Below are 23,094 nucleotides of genomic sequence, written 5' to 3'. Positions count from 1 at the left end.
AAACTTTTTCCCCAATAATGTTACAGTTGGACTTTTTGTAGCAGAAAACAATATTCAGTTTGTCATTTGTTATTTATCTTTATATTCTTGTTGAAATATAACAAGATAGTAAGAACTACACTGTCACTTCATTTTTCAAAGTTCTTCCACCACTGAAAAACAGGACTGGTCTTGGGCATTAAACTCCCGAGCTTAAAATGGGTCCCACTCCAGCCCTGCCCATGGGTGAGGTAGTGTTGGAGAGATGAGCCCATCGCAGGTTCCAACCAGAAAGTGGATTGCTCTCGCCCTGTTCAAGCTGGCATCCTGCATCGAGTACAGTGTAGTGGGGGAAACTTTCGAGATTAGTTAAATGACTGTCCGTCGACGTGTATATGCTGTATGCAAAGCTATTAAAGAAAAATGAATGCGGTGTTATATCAAGCTGTTGAATGTAGCGGAGGCCAATGAAATTGCATATCGTAAATCTTTGGTGCATCTTGTGTCACAGGTTTGCAGTGCACTGGATGGCATGCACATCCCTGTTCTTCTCCCGACTGATGGATAAATTTTGTCACATGACACGTTTTTTTGCACGAATGCAATTATTCTCGACAAAAACTGTTTCCAAACTATTTTTTCGGAACATTTAAAAGTACCGACATAGAGTTTATGCACTAAAGTTAAATGAAAAAAGATCATGTCGACACCGATAATTTGCATTTCCATCAGCTATATCCGTAAACATTTCAATGCGCTAAACCTTTTATTGCAGAAAAAAACCCTAGGTTGGAAACGTGGCTATTGTTTTCATTGATCTCGGCATCACCCAAGGAATCTGTGCAGATTAGTATCAAGGAAATAGGCAAACATAGTCAAAAGATATTAACTTTTTTTAAAACTGCATTAGAGCTGCAACAACTAATCGATAAAATCAATAATAATCAATTATGAAAATCGTTGTTAACGAATCTCATTATCGATTAGTTGGTTTGTGCGCAGTACGTTTACTCATTACGTTACTCATTACTTCTCTTCCGAAAACACGATTCGGAGAGTAAATACTAAAGTTGTGTCCCAAATGACGTACTATACACTTACACTATGCACTGCGAACTCTACCATCTAGTGTATACATTTTAGAAAGGTAATATCACCTCAAATGGAACCCTAGCGTTTTTTTTTTTAACTAACTGGAAGTATAAGCCGCTTACTAGTCAGTGGCGCATGACGTCATACGCTAGCCAGAATACCCAGAGTCACCGACAATAACTTTCTTCAGTTAACTGTTTATATCAACGTTACCTTTTATTCCCAACATGACCTCAGTCACCATCAGACGGAGGCGAAATCGTCACGTGACTGAAGAAGAAAGTGTGCAACCTCCAAGTTCTCTAAGGAAGGGGGGCATTTTATATTAAACACCGTGGAGAAGATCAAACTTTATAAAGCAGAGATCGTGTAGCACGGAAGCACAATAGTGATGCTGTTACGAGTTGCTTAAAGGGTTTAGTTTAATTTAAGTTTATTGTCATTATATGCTGTATCAGTGTAACTTCTGTCGTTTATTATAACGGAAGTGATATGTTAGTAATGAAGCCTTGTTGCTCCTCACGCACGATGCAGACGTGGTGATACAGAGTGGGAGCGCGAATAAGATCTATAATGTCTAATTAAAACATTATGATCAAAAGTAAACAGAATTAAAATATGTCTAAAGACAGCAAGTAACAGAAACCACAAGGTTCTTTTCTGTTTTGGACAAACAGTTGTGTAAAGTTTTAGTCTGAATTTTATATTTGTAACACTCATGGTACTGAAAGTTCACCCCCCCCCCCCCCAATCTGATGAATTGATTAATCGAAAAAATAATTGGCCAACTAATCGATTATGAAAATAATTGTTAGTTGCAGCCCTAACCTACATTAGAATTTTTTAACACAAGGTCGGGAACTGGCCTGAATATGCTAAAGTGTTACAGAGATATAGCCTCATGTCCATTTCGGCACCCTATCTGTCTATCCAACTCTACAAGTATTGGCACCATGTCTATCTATCTATCCAGATCTAGAAGTATTGGAACGCTATGTATCTGTCCAACTCTAGAAGTACTGGCACGACATCTATCTATCTAACTCTACAAGTATTATCACCCTATCTATCTATCTGTCTATCAATTCTACAAGTATTGGAACCCTATCTATCTGTGTCTCTTTCTTTCTTAAAACTGCACACTACCTTCAACCCAACATCAAAGTTTGTCATAACAAGCTGTACCTATCTAGTTTTAGTTTGCAATATTAATGTATGTTCAATTAGAATTTGCATATTTATGTTTAAAATATAAACTTGTTGAAATTACTGTAACATATAACTGTCTTTCTAACTTATGTACCTATCTTTCTTTTGCAGCATGACAGATTATCTAGGTAAGTACTGAAGTATGTATTTGCAATCATTTTGTATACTCTGCTGTTACTACAAAAAAGCACACTAAAAAATTACCATTAACTGTGACAGGGGTGATGCCAGTGAAGTGGAAAGCACTTCGGAAACACTCAGTCATACCAGCTCCACACATAGAGAACTGGATTCTCTAAACAAGACAAGTGACTATGCCAGCAAGGACTACAAGAAGGTCACTGAGTACAATAATAAGCAATAATGACTTCTTTGTGTACTTCAGTTTATGATGACTATTATAGAAAACGCTAAACCTAAAATTTATAATGTTTACATACAGCAAAGTATTCACCTCCCTTGGAATTTTTTTCACAATATGTGATGTTACAAACCTGACTTGAAATGGAATTAATTTGGATTACACACTATGTGGAAGTCTGACCATCACACCCATAATTGGGCCTTCCCCAAACTGTTGCCACAAAGTAGGAAGCACAGAATTGTATAGGATGTTTTTTATGTTGTAGCATTACAATTTCCCTTCACTGGAACAAGAGGCCCAAACATGTTCCAGTATGACAATGCTTCTGTACACAAAGTCTGCACAGACCCCTGACCTTAACCCCACTGAGCACCTTTTGGATGAACTGGAACACCAACTGCATCCCAGGCCTCTTTGCCCGACATCAGTGACTGACCTCAGTAATGCTCTTGTGGCTGATTGGCCAAATTCCCACAGCCAAAAAAGCTCCAAAATCTAAAGAAAATTCTTCACAGAAGAAATGAGGGTTATTATAACAACAACTGGGATCTAAATCTGTTTTTTGGTGTCATGCTCAGGTGTCCACAAACGTTTGTTTGTGCCATATAGTATATATCATAAAGCAATCTAAAATAGCCTCTAGTATTGAAATAAAAAATAAAAAACAATGTAGTTTGCAAAACTATTTACAAATAAAATATTTAAAAGGTATGATCATATAAGCATTTACCCCTGTTGCTGTGAAGCACCTAAATTAGTTCTGGTGCAACCAGTTGCCATCAGAAGCTACATAACTAGTTGAATGAAGTCCAGCTGTCCACACATAAAATGTACTGATCAGCAGCCGCTCATGACCATAGATTCTGGTTTTATTCTGGGCAGTGGCATGCATAGACCTCCGCTGGGGCTGGGGCAGAAGGAGCAAAAAGGGCACTTATATATATAATTATTACTTTAATTTACACCAGTAGATGCAGGAACAGGGCTGACCGTATCATGAAAGACTCTTTACACCATGCTCATGGACTGTTTACTCCCTACCCTCAGGTAGAAGGCTGCGCAGCACTGGGGCCAGAACAACCAGGCTCAGAAACTTTTCTAATGTGCAATAACACTCATACATCAGAGACTCTTTCATGTGCTATAACACTCATACATTACGGACTCTTATGTGCAGTATCACTTGAACATTTATACCCATATTTATACTCATTTATTTATGTATTAACACTCACTCATTTGCACTGTATGTCACTGCTAATTTGAGATTCTATAGTTGTATTGTTTTATTGTTGTTTATTGCTCTTAATTGCACTGCTCTGCTTAGATTTAGATTTCAATGTTTTTAGCCTTTGCAGTTGTTTTGAGATTACTCTTTGCTTAATCTTGAGATTCTATGGTTGTATTGTTCTATTGTTTATTTATAGTACTTATTTCTGGTCCACTTAATCTTATATTGTAGTGTTTTTATTCTTTGCTGTTGTTACCGGGACCTCAATACTTAGTTTTGTTCCTTTTATGTAGTCCATGTTTTGGAATGACAATAAACTTCCTTGACCTTGACCTCGATTGGGAGTGGCAGTAGGCAGGGTTGGGAGGGTTACTTTAAAAATGTATTCTGTTACAGTTACAAATTACTTTGTAAAAAATTTAACCAGTAACGTAATCCAAGTATCACAAAATGAAAGTAAAATAATCTGATTACTTTTGGATTACTTCAAGGCCACATATGTAAATAAAGTCAAGAGAAAAGCAATATGATATAAAATACTTAAATTTAGAGCATATTTTAGAACTTAAAAACATTCAGTGCTTGGATTTGTTTTAATAAAAATTTTTTAATTTGTTGCTCATGTGAGTCACAGCTGGCAAGAGAGAACCAGAACTATAATAAAGCAGCTGTCTATATTGTGTTCAGCAGGGCTTCAGACAAAAACAAAATCTATTAAGGAGCCACTGGCTCCTATAAGAAAAAAAAAACTCGGTGCCAAATGATTTTTTAAGTGCCACATAAGAATTAACTTGCATTTAAAATTTTTAAAACACTTAATTTCAGTCATCCTGTCATGTGAGTATGTCTGGCCTCCTTTTACAGCGTCATCATTTTCATCCAAGTTCACATAAAGTGGGAACTGAAGGTCTTTTCCAACTTGAGAACTATATATAGTCACAAAGAATTGTTCTTTACACAGAATCTGAGCCAGTGTCACTGACCATAATTATGTCAGCATCACTTGGCCATTGAATGCAGTTTGGCCCCCTCTTCTGTTTTGCAGAAAGCCAGCGTTTGACACATTTTTCAGGAACAAACTGTTCAAGTTATGGGCCCTCTGTGCTGATCCTGATCAAGTCTTCCGAGGTTGAATTGTGTACCTTTGATTTTAGCCTATTTTGAACTGAAAAGCCACGTTCACACTAAGCAGCAAAAATTGGTAGGACAAGCACCTCCATCTAATGTTTCCGCTTAAAACCTCATTAGCATGTACCTTTGAATTTTTCATTACAAGTCTGGTAATACAATTTTATTTTGTATTTCTTGTTACTGTTATTGGCAATGGTAGAAATGTATTATTTATTATTTATTTTTTTACTATGACCAGATGGACACATTTTGAGACAAAAGGGGCAGGCGCTTGTTTTGTGCACAGGAGCATTGTCATGTGGGTATAGCATTACCATGCTGACTTAAGGGGCCTCTATTATCACTTGTTGTAGTTCCTATTTTTGACCACTATGTGCAATAATAACTCTGTGGAAGCTAATTGGGGCAGTGAGCCTGCTACCCCACAATTGCACAACATCTATAATAGCAAGCAAATTAGTGGAACATCAAATTATACATATCTTTCAAACAGCTACATTTTTATATAATTGTATATCACTCAAAAGAGGTAATTAGTATTTCAAATTAAATTTAAAATGTATGACGTTGTGAACAAGTATTTGTGTGATGAACAATTTTTGAATGGATAATAAAAATGGTTGGGGTCTGCTGCATCTGCCCCTATGGATGAGCCACCACTGCGTGTAATCCCTGATATGTACCTAGAGTACATATCTTAACTAATAGCACCATGACCAAGGAGCTACCGACATTTTTGGACTGAAAAAATGTTTAAAAATTTAAAGGATATGGCACAATCATGACTATGCCTAGAGAAGCTAATTCACCAAAATCAGTGACTGGGTAAGGAGGGCATTAGTGAGAGAAGCAACCAAGAGGCCAAGGGTAACTGTGAAAGAAGTGATGGGTGCTTATTGGTGATTTCAATAACTGCCGTGAGCCAAACACACACCCACACACACACACGCACACACAAGCATGGAACATGAGCTTGAACACTAGACCCTGAACCTTAATTCAGCTTGAATGAGGTAAATGCCATGAATGGTTGTCAACCAGTGGCCAACTGATATGGGTTTTTTAATGGCAGATGCCAATATCTAGAAAGCAGTGTGGCTGATTGGCCAACATAACAAAAATGTAATTACAGTAAATGAGACAGAAATTGGTGAAACTAATTGATGAGAACCAGAAGTAGGGCATCAGTAAGGATCAGGGATCAAGCAGGTACACAGAGCAGAAGGGGTCAGGATCACTGGTATCTCAGGAGTATCATGTGTAGCTTGAAAAAAAGAGAGAGGGAATGAGAGGGAGAGATTATTAGGTATGCTGATTGTCCCATAATGGTTAAGGACAATGTACTTTGCGTGAGTGCAACCAGGGACTCCGGCAAGACTAGCTATGAGAGCATAACTAAAAGGAAGAGCCAGAAGGTAACACAGACGTGAGGGCGCCCTGAGACATAAGACAGCCAGCCACTCCACCATCAACAAACCTGGGTGAATGAGGGAAGACAGCATCCAAACATCCCAGTTCACCACAACATTGCCTGAGTGCCCGCTAGATCTGCTCCTTTACCTGAAAAAAAAATATTTACAAAAAGCTTGATTAAATAAATGTCTTCAGCCTGGACTTAAACACTGTCCCAAAACACTAATTAGAAGGCTGTTCCATAACTGTGGGGCTTTGTAAGAGAAAGCTCTTCCATCTGCTGTAACCTTCACTATTTGAGGTACCAACAAATAGCCTGTAACCTTTTCATCGAAGTAGGCCTGGCGGATCATAAAAGACCAAACTTTCGCTCAGGTACTATAGTCCTCTAAAGGTCAACAGTAGTATTTTATAATGAATGTGAAATTTTACTGGGAGTCAATGCAGTGTGGATAAGATATGGGTGATATGGTCATATCTTCTGGTTCTAGTAAGGACTCTTGCAGCTGCATTCTGGACTAACTGGAACTTGTTTATGCACCTACTGGAACATCCAGACAGTAAGCCATTACAATAATCCAACCTAGAGACAAAAGCAAAAGCATGAACAAATTTTTCTGCAGTGTGTGGCAACATTATATTTTTTATCTTAGCAATATTTCTGAGATGAAATAAGGCTATCCTTGTAATATTATCTACACAAGCATCAAATGAAACATTGGAGTCTATAATCACACTAAGGTATTTTACTGCTGCACATGATGAAACAGAAAGGCAATCCAGAGTTACTAAGATATCAGAAAGCTTACTTCTAGCTGCATGTGGTCCTAGTAAAAGTACTTTTTACTTCAGAATTAAGTAAAAGGAAGTTTAGCATCCAGTGTCTGATGTCCATTGCACATTCCTCAACTTTATTAAGCTGGTGTCTGATATCTGGCTTTGCTGAAGCATACAACTGTGCATCATCAGCATAACAGTGGAAGCTAATTCCATGTTTACAAATAATTTGACCCAGAGGTAGAATATATAAAGAAAAAAGCAGTGGGCCTAAAACAGAACCTTGCAGAACACCAAACTTTACCTCAGTATGCATAGAGAAGTGGCCATTTACATCTACAAACTGTTAATAATCAGTCAAATAAGATCTGAGCCAGGAGGGCTGTCCCCTTAACTCCAACATTTTCTAGTCTATCAAGGAGAATAGTATGATCAGTGGTATCAAAAACTGCACTAAAGTCAAGCAACACAACCAAAGAGACAGAACCCTGATCAGAGGCCAGTAGTAGGTCATTTACCACTTTAATCAGCATTGTCTCTGTGCTTAAATGAGGCCTAAATCCTGACTGATACGTTTCATGAATGTTATTCCTATGTAGGTATGAGCATAGCTGCTGTGCTACAACCTTTTCCCAAGATCTTGGAGATAAAGGGAGGTTTGATATTGCCCTATAGCTGGACAATTGACAGGGGTTGAGGTCAGATTTTTTTAAATCAGGGGTTTGATAACTGCTAGTTTAAATGAATTAGGTACATAGTCAGAGCTAAGGGAAGAATTCTTTCTTACTTCTGGAATAATATGTTAGAATAAACATGTAGGTAAGGGATCTAGTATACAAGTTGATGATTTTGATGAAGAAATTAATTAAATTAGTTTGGTCTTGTTGTTGAAATTTGACAACACTCGCAGACTCGTCCTCTGAGGTGAAAAAGGCTTATTACAGAAAGATGGTTAAGACAGGATAGAAGAAAGCAGGATAGAGTAATGAGAGCTCTCTGAAGTGCTTGTGCTGAACCACTACTATTTATATGAAACGCAGAGCATAATACACTTCTGTGTACTGATAAGAAGCAGTTTGAGACAGTTCAAACAGGCTTTGTTTCAGGGTCTTAGAAGATGTACAGAAGAACCTTGAACAGAAAAAACATGTTTGTGTCACTGCATGCAGATAAACATTCTGTACTGATCTATGTGACATGACATGGCCTTCTTAGGCATTATCCTCAGATGAGAATGAACAGAACAAGAAAAAAAACATTTTTACAAAGTAAAAATTAATAATTTCCCCCACAGTCTCTAAGGGGAGTTAAACATTCTAATCGTCGATCTGATATTGTTATATTATTATCTACAGGGTTAGTTATAAGACTGACTGGTTTAAAATTTATAGTATGAACTTTGTCTACTATTTTCAGCATTGCCAATGAAAAAAAATTCATGAAATCATCACTACTATATAATGATTGTGTGCATGTTTCTGTGGTGGTTTTATTCCCAGTTAATTTTGCTACAGTTTTAAATAAAAATCTAGGATTATTTTTGTTATCTTCAATTAAGGTGGAGAGATAGACTGATCTAGGAGCACTATGAGATTTTCTATATTTGAGGAGGCTCTTCTTCCATACTGTTTGAAATACTACCAATTTGGTTTGATGCCATTTACGTTCTAATTTTTGAGTGGTCTGTTTTAAGATGCATGTGTGATTGTTATACCAGGGTGCTAGCTTTTTCTCTCTAATTATTTTTCTTTTAAGTGGAGCTACCTTATCTAGCATGTAGCAGAACGTTGACTCTAAGCATTCGGTTGCCTGATCAATTATCAGTTGATATCTCTGGGAGGTTATTGATAAAACTCTGTGCAGTAGCTGATGTGAATGTACATTTGACATTTTAGTGTGGCACGGTGCATATATTATGATCAATACGCAATTTAAATGAGATGAGATAATGATCTGAGTTAGCTTCAGACTGTGGAAATATGACTATATTTTCTATATTTAATCTTTATGTTAGTATAAGGTCAATGGTGTCCACCATTATGAGTGGGTCCTATTACATTCTGATTGACCCTTACTGAATCTAGAATGGACACAACCGCTGTTCTCAGATGGTCTTTTGGGTTATCAAAATGAATATTAAAATCGCCAATAATTAACACTTTCTCTAGAGAACAACCAGATTCGAGATGAAATCTGCAAATTCAGCAAGGCATTCAGAATATGGCCCTGGGGGTCTGTAAATTATAGCTATCGGAATCTACTTGGTAGACTTATTTTCTGTGGCTACATATGTTATACTAGCATAAAGAACTTCAAAAGAGTTGAATTTATGACAAGGTTTTTTGTGTGACACCTAGATTATCATTATAAATGAGAGCGACACCTCCTCCTCTGCCAGTTAGACAGGGCTGGTGTATATAACTGTATCCAGGAGGACTGGATTCATTTCGTGTTATGTACTCATTTAGTTTAATCCTGATCAGTAATGGTTTCATTAACAATAAGTGCTTTAAATGTAAGAGATCTAATATTTAACAGTCCTAGCTTCAGAACAAAGGTGCTGGCTGTGCATTCAGTATGATCTAATTTTATATTAATTAGGTTACTGAAGCAAACTTTCAGAATATTTCTACATTTTTGTTTAGCTCAGGGAACAGACAGTTTGATAATGTGGAACCTAGGTGATGACTCAGTGCAGCTAGCAGAGAGTCGGTTTAGCCTGCTTGTCTGCTCCCTGGCCTTGGCTCTGGATTGCCAGTGATTAACTAGGCCTGTTCTGAGATTATGTGCTAGGCTGCAAGAAATGAGAGCAGCAACTTCACGAGTGGGATGGATAACGTCCCACCCTAACAGGCCAGACTTGCTCTCAAAACTACTCCAATTATCTATAAAGCCCACATTGTTTTCAGACAAAGACCTGGACAACCAGCAGTTCAGTGACCATAACCTGCTGTAAGCCACATCACCATGCCTCATTGGGATGGGCCAGAGCATACTACTGCATCAGACATCGCCTTTGCTAGTTTGCACACCTCTACAAAATTACTCTTAGTAACCTCTGACTGACAAAGGCGTATATCATTAGCTCCTACATGAATAACTATCTTTGAAAACCTGTGCTTGCCTAAGACCCTAAGATCACCTGCTATGTCTGGCGCCCTGGCTCCTAACTAAAGGATTCACCTAACTAAAGCTGCTGGAGCCCCTAAAGGCCTAGCTAAATCCATGTGCCTTAAGATAGTGTCTCCTATAACCAGAGCTCTTTCAGGTTTCTCAGCGGGTACTTCACTGAGGAGAACAAACCTATTAGACACATGAAGCAGAGAGGAGTGGTGCTCCCATGGGAGAGCTAACTAATATACACTTAGCACAAATAATGCTATTACTAACGGCAGAGGAAGAATGACTAAACATCCTGCACTCAACACACTGAACAAGCTGAACGTTTGCCATGTTGAGTGTTTAACATACCTTAGTCAAAGATAAGTTGATATTATTTTAGACGGGTCTGATGTGGATGGACTCCGCTTGCTGTCTTTAGTCAAAAAACAAAAGCGTTCTTTGAAAAAATTTTAATACGGCAGAAGTGAAAGTGAAACTACGCCAAATGAGACTGATAGCGGAAAAATTATTAATGAAAAAGAAAGGAACAATATAATTTAAATGCAAAAAGCAAGAAGCTCCTGGCAAACGAATAGAAAACAGGAACTACATCCACTACACCAATTTATCCATTACCAGAGCTCACTAGGGCCTCTTCTTCTTCAGACACCTGAGGAAGTTCGGTTTGAGCCCAACATCCTCAAATTATTCTTCTCGTGCACCATGGAGATAATTCTGACTGGCTGCATCACTGCCTGGTATGGGAACAGCACCACCCTCAACCGCAAAGCTTTGTATAAATTGGTGGACAGCCCAGCACATCGTCGAAGCTTCCTTCCCTCCAGGACATCCACACCAGATGCTGTGTGAGCAAAGCATAGAGGATCATTAGAGACTCCAGCTACCCACACCATGGACTGGGTCACACAAGAATAGAAGTGTGCTCAGGTACTATAGTGCAAGACCATTCAGTATTTTATAGGTCAATAGTAATATTTTATAATCAGTGCAAAATTTTACTGTGGATAAGGCAAAGGTGATGTGGTCATATCTTAGGGTTCTAGTAAGGATTGCTGCATTCTGAACTAGCATTTACTTGCACCTATTGGAGTATCTGGACAGCAAGACATTACAATAATCCAACCTAGAGGTAACAAAGGCATGAATATGTTTTTCTGCATCACATTGTGACATTATATTTCTTATCTTAGCAATATTTCTGATATGAAAGAAGTTTAGCTGAATAATATTATCTACATGAGCTTCAAATGAGAGACTGGAGTCAAGAATCACACCAAGGATTTTTACTGCTGCACATGAAGTAATTGTAAGGCCTTCCAGGCTCACTATGTAATCAGAAAGCTTACATCTAGCTGCATTTTATCCTAGTACTTCTGTCTTGTCAGAATTAAGTACAAGGTAGTTACTGAGCATCCAGTGTCCTTTTCACATTCCTCAACTTTATTAATCTTGTATCTCTCATCTGGCTTTGCTGAAACATATAACTGTGTGTCATCAGCATAACTAAGCATGCATTAAGGTCAAGCAACACAAGCAAGGATACACAACACTGATTAGATTCCATTAGTCATTTAGCACTTTAACCAGTGCTGTCCCAATTCTATGATGAGGCCTAAATCCTGACTGAAAGATTTAATGAATGTTATATTTATGTAGGAATGACCATAACTGCTCATGAGCAGGCACTCAGCACCATCATCAGGATGCTGCTCTCATTGTGGCAGGGGACTTTAACAGTGCCAAATTTCCACTAGCACATCACCTGCCCCACCAGGGTGCTGGACCATTTCTACACCATTCAAAGACAGCTACAAGGCACAGTCTCAGCTGCCATTTGGGGAATCAGATCATGCCGCCATCTTCCTCATGACTAGATACAAACAAAGGCTGAAACAGGAAGCTCTGGTTCAGAGGGAGGTTGCGTGCTGGACAGCCCAATCCATGGCCACTTTGCAGGATGCTCTAGATGACACAGAATGGGACATGTTCAGGCTCTGAGACATCAATGTATTTATGAAAGCGGTTGTGGGATTCATTGGATACTGGGAGAAATTTTTTGCTACTACATATTGATGGTCTACATACTTCTGTGGTGGTCTTATTCCTAGTTAACCACAAAACCATCATCAGAATGTTTCCTAAACAGAAGCCGTGGGTGGATAAAACCATCTGCAATCCTCTAAGATCTTGCACTGCTGCCTATAATGTGGGGCTTGCCATCGGGGACATGAAGGTGTACAAGGCTGCATCCTATAACATGCACATGAGTGGTGAATGAGGTGAAGCAGGGCTACAGGAAGAAGCTAGAGTCACAGCTCCAACAGGGTGGCTCTAGGAGCCTGTGGCAGGTACTGAGAATGATAATGTACTATAAAACACCATCCTCCAGAACAGTGAATGCAGATGCTTCTCTGGCAGAGGAGCTGAATACTTTTATTTTCACTTTGAGGCTGCAGCTAACAGCATTAAGGGTGCTAGCAGTGCTAACTGTGCTAACATTGCTAACAGTGCTCATGGCAGCATGCATGCAGAAAGTGTCATAGCAGGAAATACTGTCATCATCTCGGAGCACAATGTAAGGAAGACTTTCTAGAGAGTGAACACCAGAAAGGCAGCAGGACTAGACAGCATCTCAGATCAAGTCATTAGAGCCTGTGCTGACCAGCTTGCACTGTTGTTCATGGAGATGTTCAACCTCTCCCTGGCACAGTCAGTAATAGCCACATGCTTTAAACAATCCATTACTGTTCCTGTCTGAAAGAAACCCTAGCTCGCATGCCTCAGTGACTGTGGCCCAGTACCCCTGACGTCAGATCTGATGAAGTGCTTTGAAAGGCTTGTCACCTCTTCATTTTCTGACACCCTGGATCCATTATGGTTTGCATACCATGCCAATCGCTCTACCTAGGATGCTATCACACTCCTCCTACACACAACCCTGAGCCATCTGGAAACCAGGAAGGTTTTCCTTATGTTAAAATGCTCTTTGTTGAGTACAGTTCATAATTTAAGAATACAATTCCCTCCAAACTCAAGCTGAAGAACCTGGGACTTAGCCCATCCCTGTGTCAGTGGATCTCCAACTTCTTTACAGACAGACCACAAGCAGTACAGGTGGGAAGACATGTCTCACCCTCCTTCACCCTCCAGCACTGGAGCCCCCCAGGGTTGTGTCCTGAGCCCCCTGCTATACTCATTGTACACTTATGACTGTATGGTCACTTCCAACTCTACCAGCATTGTCAAGTTTGCTGACAACTCTGTAGTGGTGGGCCTGATTTCTGATAATGCTGGGAAGGCCTACATGGAGGAAATTAAAAGCCTGGAGAACTGGTGCTAGAAGAACAACCTCCTTCTGAACATCAGTAAGACAATGGAGTTGATAGTGGATGTCAGCACAAAGCAGCAGAGGAGCTACCACCCCCTTATGATCAGTGGGACCATATTAGAGAGAGTGGACAATTTTTTGGTACCTTGGTGTTCACATTATGCAGGACCTGTCATGGTCTTGTCACATCTACACCCTGGTGTAGAAGGCTTGGGAGAGTCTTTGCCACCTTAGATTCTAAAAAGACTTTAAACTGCCCTGTAAGGTGCTAAAGAACTTTTACAACTGCATCACCGAGAGCATCCCGATGAGAAGTACCTCAGCCTGGTTTGGGAACAGCACCAAGCAGGATAAGTTGGCTATCCTGAGACTGGTGCGATCAGCTGAGCACTCCCTGACTTGCAGTCTGTCTACAGCAAGTGGTGCTGGATCAAGACCAGGAAGGTAGTTAAAGACCTTAGCCATCCAAACAATGGACTCTCTGTTGCAGTCAGGGAAGGGCTTCCACTACCTGAAGGCTAACACAGAGAGAATGAGGAGGAGCTTCTTCTCACAGGCCATTCGGGGCCTGAACCAGGAGAACACCTGGACTAGAGCTTGGACTTGCTAACACCTACATTCCTTTAATACATCTTCAATCCATTCATCTTCAGTAAACACTTTATCCTGTATTACCCTGTATTCATAAATATGTGTGTGTAATTTCAATACAACCACACAACACAGCTTAACGTTGTACAGCATTATAATGCACAAAACAACTGCACATATCTGCACTTTATACCAATTATAGTCAGACTGTTGCTGCCACCCATCTTTATATCCTTACATTATATTTTTATACTATTTAAAAAATATTATTATTGTTATTATTTACTTATTTATTTTACATTTTTAAAAATACCTTCACTTTTTCTAACTGTAAATTCTAGTTTTTGTCACGGACAGACGTAAAAATCATTTCACTACATGTCATAATGTGTATGGTTGTGTGTGAGACAAATAAAAATTTTATTTGAATTTGAAATTTGTTTTAAGGTGAGCATGTGAACATTATATCAGGGTGCTTTTTTCCTCTGTATTGATTTTTATTTTAAATGAAGCTACATTATATAGAGAGTAGTAGAATTCTGACTCTAAGCACTGAGATCTCTAATAGTTCTGTGTATTCAGATGGTGATCCAATCAAGGTTGATAATGCTGAGGGATATTTGATAAAAATATGTACAGTAGCTGATGGGAATTTAGGTTTGATATGGTGGTGTCAAACCTAATTTATAGCATATATTATGATTAAGACACATTTTAAATGAGACAAGGTAAAGATCTGAAATAGCTTCTGACTGTGGAGTGTGACTATAGTACATATTTAATACAATATATGTATATATATATATATATATATATATATATATATATATATATATATATATATATATAAATATATATATATATACATACACACACACACACACACACACACACACAATGTATTTATATATCTTCACCAATTAATGATTTGTCTACAGAAACAACCAGGTTTCAGATGAAATCTTCTAAGAAATTCAGAATATGGCCCTTGGGGCCTGTCAAAAATCAAAAATAATTAGTGGAAAAGACTGGGTAGACTTATTTTTTGTGGCTACGTATGTTATGTTAGTGTAAAGAACTTCAGCTGCATCTAATTCATGACCAGGTTTTTGTGTGACACCTAGATTATCATTATAAATAACTGTGACACCTCCTCTTCTGCAAGTTAGATAATGAGTCTTTATTAATCACATATACATTATAGCACAGTGAAATTCTTTTCTTCGCATACCCAGCATGTCAGGAAGTTGGGGTCAGAGCACATGTCAGCCATGATACAATGCTCCTGGAGCAGAGAGGGTTAAGGGCCTTGCTCAAGGGCCCAACAGTGGCAGCTTGGCAGTGAAGCTGCAAGCTTGGCAGCTTGAACCCCCGACCTTCTGATCAGTAACCCAGAGCCTTAACCGTCAAGCCACAAGTGCCCCAGATGAAGATGATGTATAAAACTGTATTCAGGAGGATTAGCTTCATTTAATGCTACATACTCATTTGGTTTAACCCATGTTTCTGTTAGGTGTTTTTCACACCGGGCATGTTTGCTGCAGTCCGAATCTGAGTGTAATTGTTCCCAGGGCCTCCCGCAGCATTGGTCTGGTTTCAGACTCACTTGATCCTATCAAAATCTGTAAAAAAAAAAAAAAAAAACCCCTAACAAAATCCCCTGTCACTCATGGTACGTGTGTTGTGGAAATGAATGATGCCTTCATTGGTTAAAACACATGCGTAGGTTATTTTACTTCCTGAACAAGTGCAGACCAAAGTACGAGTTGCATTCACAGAAAATGCGGCTCAGTTCTAGTGCAACCAAACTCATACCACTTCCTACAGTTGATCTTGGGTTTGGTACCGTGGTGCACTTCCCAGTCAGCATGACAGCTTTCACATTATCAATTTTTCATGCAAACCATGCTGTTTCATACGGAAGCCCTAAGTGGCCTTGCATTATTAATTTATTTATCTGTTGTTTTCTCGTGATCACGACTTAATTTTCCTGTGTACTGGACATCCATCATCCCAAATTCAATGGGTTTTTTGAATGGTTTTTTTGGTTAAATGCCTGAAATAAGGTCTGTGGTTGTGGACCTAAGCTCAAGATATGTTCATGTTCTATACTACAACATAAAATACATCAGTAATGCCCCACTCAGGATTATTAAAAAAGCTTTTACATGTCTTAAAAAAGATGGTTGCTAACAAGTGGCTAAATGGTACTACAGAGGTTTCCGGGGACATTAAACATCATCACAATGAACAGAAAAACTCATCTACTACAGCCTCATTGTGTATATGTCACGATCTTGCCGGCAGATGGCGCTGCGGCAACGATGTGCACGGACGGCTGGAGAGCGCGCGCGTGCACGTGCTTGAAGTACGCATGGATGATAAGACTTTGTTTACAATGGACATGTGCACTTGGTTTGGTTTCTGTTCTGTCCCCTCCCTGTTTAGTTATTGGCGGAGGTGCGAGGGTGTGTTTCCAATTGTTACCAGCTGTCATGCAGTTAAGGTAAATGTCATTGGTTATTTAAACCCCTCGCGTTGCTGCGCACGTCACGCGGTATTAGAGACTAATAGGTGTAAAGAAGTTACATGTGTAACGCGCCAGCGGTAATGTTTCCATGCCCTGCTTTGGTTTCATGTATCACACCTCGGCTCTAGTTAATGTGTATCTGTGAGAATATGCTAAACGGTAGCATTTCCATGATTTGTTCTAGCTTTACTCCTGCACTTACTTCCTATCCCAGTCTTGTGCCGTAACAGTTTATAATCACGCTCTTGCAACTGAAACTTTCCAACTTGTTGATTTATCAATGTATAGTATTTTCCAATTGTTTTGTTTTTTTTAAAATAAAGATCGAAAGAGTTGTTGGAAGCTTAGTGGTGGTGACATTCAAGTCATGTGACTGTCATGTAGTTCATTTATAGCCTAACATTAGCTTTTTACTTACATCTTAATGAACGAAACATGTAACAATCATAAAAGAATCACTGCAATAATTCAAAAGGCAGTGGAAAAATACTATTGGCTTTTTGTTGAGGGAACCAGGGTAATGCTAACATCTGGGGTGGCCTACAACAATACATCATCCCTGCAGGATTGACAATTTCCACATTAGTGTCTGACACTTGAGATGGGGACATCCCTCTCTCTTAATGTGGAGATAAAGTCCATCTCTATAGCAGGAAATTATTACATTTATGATAGCAAAGATGCCAATATGCATGTAACACCAATCCCATTTACAATAAAATTATGTTGTTAGAATACAGCTTTTGGTTATGTCAAGATCATGAGAAAATGTCTGGGTTAACCCTGTTCCCTGAGAAGGGAACAAGATGTTAAGTGAGCTCCATGTTGTGGGGAAGCGCCCTCGCACATGACCGGTATCTGAATCTTGTGTAACATCATGCCTATTTATAGGCCTGCCGTGATCAGGTGACATGGCAATTAAGCATGTCGCGTAACATATAAACGGCGCCTGTGAACCGCACCATCAGCCTCTATTATATGAAGCAAAGACGCAATTCACAAGCATGCCAAAGTATGAGAAAGTTACGCAATGCCTGGTTACCCAGATGTTCCCTTTCAAAGGGAACTCAACGTTACGTGAGCTCCACGCTGTGGGAAAGACAATTCCCACTCTGTAATACTGAGAATATGGCCTGTATAAAAATAGCCATATATCCAGGCTGTAATAATGAATGTGTGTGGCATAGACCACCCCGCTACAGCACACACATCCTATAAGGATACCCCTTTGGACAAAGCCTATGAGGAGGCAACACCCCTAGTGGAATGAGCTTGCATGCCCAGAGGTGAGGGGAGACCATGTGCCTCATAAGCGATAGAGATTGCTTCCACTATCCAATTAGAGATGCGCTGCTTTGACACAGCATCAGCTCTACTGTCGCCGCCAAAACAGACCAGTAGCTGCTCTGACTTACGCCACTGGCCGGAGCGGTGGATGTAAGTACAGAGAGCCCTTACTGGACACAGTAGGTGCAATTTCTCTTATTCTGGTGTGAGGAACAGAGGACGGCAGAAAGCCTGCAACACTACTGGCTGGGCAGCAGATGTAGGCACTTTAGGAATATAATCCAGCCTAGGATATAATCTAGGGTCAAAGTCAAGGCAGAAAGGGGCAACAGAGAGAGCTTGTAGATCTCCTACTCGCTTGAGAGATGCAAGGGCCAGCAGAAGAGCTACCTTTAGAGTCAGAAGTTTCTCTAAGGCTGACTCTAAGGACTGAAATGGGGCACCTGACAGACCTTCCAGGACCACAGAATGTCCGTGGCCGCCATTTTGGCCAGACATGCCCCTAGTGATGGAGCCTCTGTGGGGCAATATCCTCTAACTTCAAGGTTTATGCATGCTGTCAGGCGGCTGAGGCCCATCTGCAGACCACGCATAAACCTCGAAGATAGAGGATGTTTCCCCACAGAGGCTCCATCAATAGAGGCATGGCAGGCCAAAATGGCGGCCACGTAGACCCTGATGTAGAAGGAGCCAACCCTGCTGAGAAACGTCCTTGTAAAAACGCCAGGACGGTAGCTATTGCACAGTTCACTGAGTCTAAAACCTCAGCTGTGAGACCAGAATCTATGAGCTGGTGGCCCTCAGGGGCCAGACCCACAGTTTCAATATTTCTGGTCGAGGGTGATAAATCAGCCCTCTGGCTTGAGACAGTAGATCCCTGCGGATGGGAATCTCCCAAGGAGAATATCCAGCAGGGATATTATCTCTGAGAACCATATCCAAGCTGGCCAATAAGGTGTTACTAGCAGAAGACGTAGGCAGTCTTGGCGAACTCTCACTAAAACTTGTGGGAGCAGAGTGATCATGGGAAAAACGTACAGATGTGACCTCGGCCACATGTGCACACCATGGTACACATGTGGCCGAGGTCACATCTATACGTTTTTCCCATGAACGCTCTGCTTCCACAAGTTCTAGCGAGAGTTCACCAAGATCAAGACCTGACTGTCCAGCCACAATGGTGTGAGAGGAGTGAGGGGAAACCACAGTGGGCAGTGTGTTGTGTCCTCAGAGGCAAACACATCCACTTCCGCTTGGCCAGACCTCTGCCATATGGACTCCATCACTTGTGGAAAGAGACCCCAATCTCTGGGCGTCAGTCCCTGCCTCCACATTGCAGTTGCCCCCACATTCCACATTTCATTGCAGTCACTGACAAAAACATTCCATTGCCCAGAGAAGAATTAGTTGCACCTGCCTGAACAGGGGACGCAAACATAATCCTCCCTGGTGGTTGATATATTAGACCACCGCTGTCTTGGGAGTCACAAGTAACACATGGTGACCTCTCAATTGAGGAAGAAAGAATTTCAGTGCTAGAAACATCTCTAGGCGATTTATATGCCACTCCAGATGAGGGCCACTCCAGAGACCTTGAGTTGGGCAGCCAACTAAGATTGTGCCACAGCCTGTGACGGAGATGTCTGTCATTACCATCTTGCAAAAAGCAGACACCACTAGAGTGTGACCCAAGGCTAGAAACCGGAGACACCTCCAAATTCTCAGAGCATGTATGCATCTCTGCGTGACACTGATTAATCTCAGAGGTTTCATCCTTGGACAAAACCCCCTACTTTTCATCCACCACTGAAACGGTCTCCTGTGCAATAGGCCCAATGGTATGACATTGGCTGCTGCTGCCATAAGCCCCAACACTCTCTCATAGAGACTGGAGGGGATGCCAAGATCCAGCTTTATCTTGCTCAATGTTGATAGGATTGTCCCTACGCATGTTGGGGATAGAAATGCCCTCATCATAGTAGAATCCTTATAACCTCTAGGAAAGTTGTCCTGTGCACTGGAGAAAGCATACTTTTCTTGATGTTCAACCTGAGCCCCAAGCTGCTCATATGGGTGAGAACATCATCTCAATGTTGAATTGTCAGTTGCCTGGATCATGCAAGAATTAACCAGTCATCCAAGTAGTTTAGTACACGGATGCCCTGGAGTCGCAATGGAGCCAGAATGACATCCATGCACTTTGTGAAGGAGTGAGGGGATAAAGCTAGCCTGAAGGGAAGAACCTGATATTGGTATGTGTTGCCTCCAGACGCAAATCACAGGAACTTTCTGTGACTGAGCAACATTTCTATGTGGAAATATGCATCTTTTAGATCTATCATCAAAAACCAGTCCTCAAACTGAATCTGTGGAAGATAAGTTTGAGCATCAGCATCTTGAACCTGTATGTCCAAAGTATACAGTTCAGATGATGCAGATCTAAAATTGGCCACATACTCCCATCTTTTTTGCAGACCAGAAAATAATGGCTGTAAAACCTCCCTCACTCAGGGAATGGGGTACATGTTCTATGGCCCCTTTGTCCAAGAGGGATCTTACTTCCTGCGCTAACGTCGGGCTCTGCTCTGTGCTGACTACTGTGGTGAGCACACCTCTGAACCCTTTTCTAGAGTAGACAGAACCCATGGAGACACATTTGACAGTAGTTTCCATGCTGCCAGATGGTCTTTTAGTTAACTTTTTCACATTCTATTGGAGAGAAAGTATCAGATTCCCATTGCCCTGTGACAGCTCGCTGACCAGAGAACACTGAAAACTTAGGACAGCCTTGGCTAGGGGAGGCCCTACAGTAGTACTGGGGGCTAACTGTCCTAACAACCTCATGTCCCCTGATACGTCCCTCTACGTCCCCTCAGGACCACTCCTCCTTTGTCTTCTTGGCCTTTATGACCATTCTTAGATCAGGCCTAGTAGCAGGCCACGATTGTGGCTGCCCAGTTCCCCTGGCTGTCTGTGGGGGGACACAGGCTGTCACACGTGCCTTCTGTGCCTCCCTTGCACTAACGCTGGCCCGGGCTCCAATCGTCGATGCCCGGGTGAACTCGACACAGCTGGGAAGGAACTGGCTGAATGCCACCATATGTTGAGCTCACTCAGCAGGTCTGCTTGGTAGGTCTGCAACACTGCCATTGTACGCAGTGACCCAGAAGCAAGACCCACTACTGCATTGGCCTTGCCCACCAATGCCATGGTGGCCTTACATGGCTTGGATGGCAAAGCTGCCCCCCCCTAAATTACATGCTGTCGATGGAGAGAGGTAGCTCACAAGCACCTCCTCCACGTTCAGCATAGCTAAATAGCCGTGCCATTCATTCCCGATGATGGCTGAATCATCCGACATCGTGGGGTTATAAATACGGCTTATGTATGGTTTTCTCCAGAAGCACGATGTTTTGTCATGCACTTCTGGAAAAAGTGTTCCTAAAACAAACTTTTTGCATATTTATAGGTTTTTATTTAGCTCGGGTAATAGACACAGTTTCAGTATGGTTGAACCTGAGTGATGATTTAAGACATTCATTTAAGGCATTCATTTTACATCATCAGTACATATCAGCAGTATATACAGCAAGCAACAATGTACAGTCCAACTATGAAAGTAGCCCATGTACATATCGCATATGTACAATATTATATAAATATTGCAGCTGTATGGTATGATCAGTGTGGACATATAAGAAAAGCTTTGAAGCAGTGATGTGATTTGTGAGCAGTGCAAAAAGTACAGTATGGTACCCATATGAAAACAGTGTAGACGTGCATTTGTAGTGTAGTCAAAAGTAAGGTCAAGGGAGGGGGTGGCTAAGTGTTGTACAGCCTGATGGCTGTCGGCACGAAGGAACATCCGAAGCGTTCCGTCTTGCACTTGGGGGCAGCCTGTGGCTGAAGGAGTTCTCCATCTCTTGTAGCTCAGCATACAGTGGATGAAGAGGATTTCCCAAAATGGATCTGATTTTGTTTCTTAATCTCTTCTCCACCACATTCTCTAGATTGTCCAGTTTGTGACCAACAACAGATCTGGACTTCTTCATCAACTTGTGAGTTTGTCAGCCTCCCCAGCCTTAAATCCACCTCCCCAGCATGTCACAGCAAAGAACAGGGAACGGGCTACTGCAGACTGATAGAATATCTGCAGTAGCTTGCTGCTCACGTCAAACGACCTGAGCATCCTTAGAAAGAACAGTCTGCTCTGTCCCTTCCGGTAGAGAGCTTCAGTGTTTTCCGACCAGTCCAGCTTGCTGTTGATGTGCACTCCCAGGAACTAGTATGAGTCCACCTTCTCTATTTTCTCCCCCCGGATGGTAATAGGTGTTGGGGCTTTCTGTTTCGGCGGAAGTCTACTATCAGTTCTTTGGTCTTGCCGATGTTGAGCTGAAGGTGGTTATCCTCAGACCATCTGACAATGCTCTCCACTATGCCTCTGTACTCTTCCTCCTTATCTTCACTGATGCAGCCCATGATGGAGGAGTCATCAGGGAATCTCTGGAGGTGGCATGTACCAGAGTTGTAGCTAAAGTCAGAGGTGTATATGGTGAATAGAAATGGTGAAAGCACAGTTCCTTGAGGTGCGCCGGTGTTGCACATCACCACATCTGACAGGCTGCCCTGCAGTCGGACGTACTGTGGTCTGCTGGTGAGATAGTCCATGATCCAGGCCACCATGTCGTGGTCTACCTGCATGTCCCAGAGCTTTTCTGATTCCTGTATTGTCCTCATCATCAGGAGTGTGTGAATGTCCATTTGAGCTCTCAGGGGTGGGGCTGTCAAACCTGTTGAAAAACTGGTTTAGCTCATTTGCATGTTCCAGGCTGCCCTCCATGGCTGGTCTGGAATTTTTAAGCCCAGTAATCCTGTTCATGCCCTCCCATACCTCTTTGGCACTGTTCTTTTCCAGCTTGCACTCTAGCCTCTCCCGGTAACTGTATTTTGCTTTCCTCAGCTCCCTCCTTAGCTCCTTTTGGACTGACCTCCTCATTGTCTCCTGCCATGAATGCTTTCTTTTTCTTGTTTAAGAGGGC

General features: G+C 41.2%; 1 protein-coding gene across 4 annotated transcripts in view; it reads left to right on the top strand.

Annotated features, from left to right (window-relative positions):
* LOC128619230 (protein phosphatase 1 regulatory subunit 12B) overlaps positions 1-23,094 on the top strand; it is a 55,724-nt gene that overhangs the window by 8,825 nt on the left and 23,805 nt on the right. For all 4 annotated transcript variants that reach the window (XM_053643234.1, XM_053643235.1, XM_053643236.1 and 1 more), the window contains exons 3-4: positions 2,392-2,408; positions 2,500-2,617. In XM_053643234.1, coding sequence (XP_053499209.1) covers positions 2,392-2,408; positions 2,500-2,617 — 135 coding nt within the window. The remainder of the gene's footprint in view (positions 1-2,391; positions 2,409-2,499; positions 2,618-23,094) is intronic.

Source organism: Ictalurus furcatus, chromosome 15, assembly GCF_023375685.1.
Source record: "Ictalurus furcatus strain D&B chromosome 15, Billie_1.0, whole genome shotgun sequence".
In the NCBI taxonomy this organism is placed as follows: Eukaryota; Metazoa; Chordata; class Actinopteri; order Siluriformes; family Ictaluridae; genus Ictalurus; species Ictalurus furcatus.
This window is presented reverse-complemented; position numbering and strand designations above follow the sequence as displayed.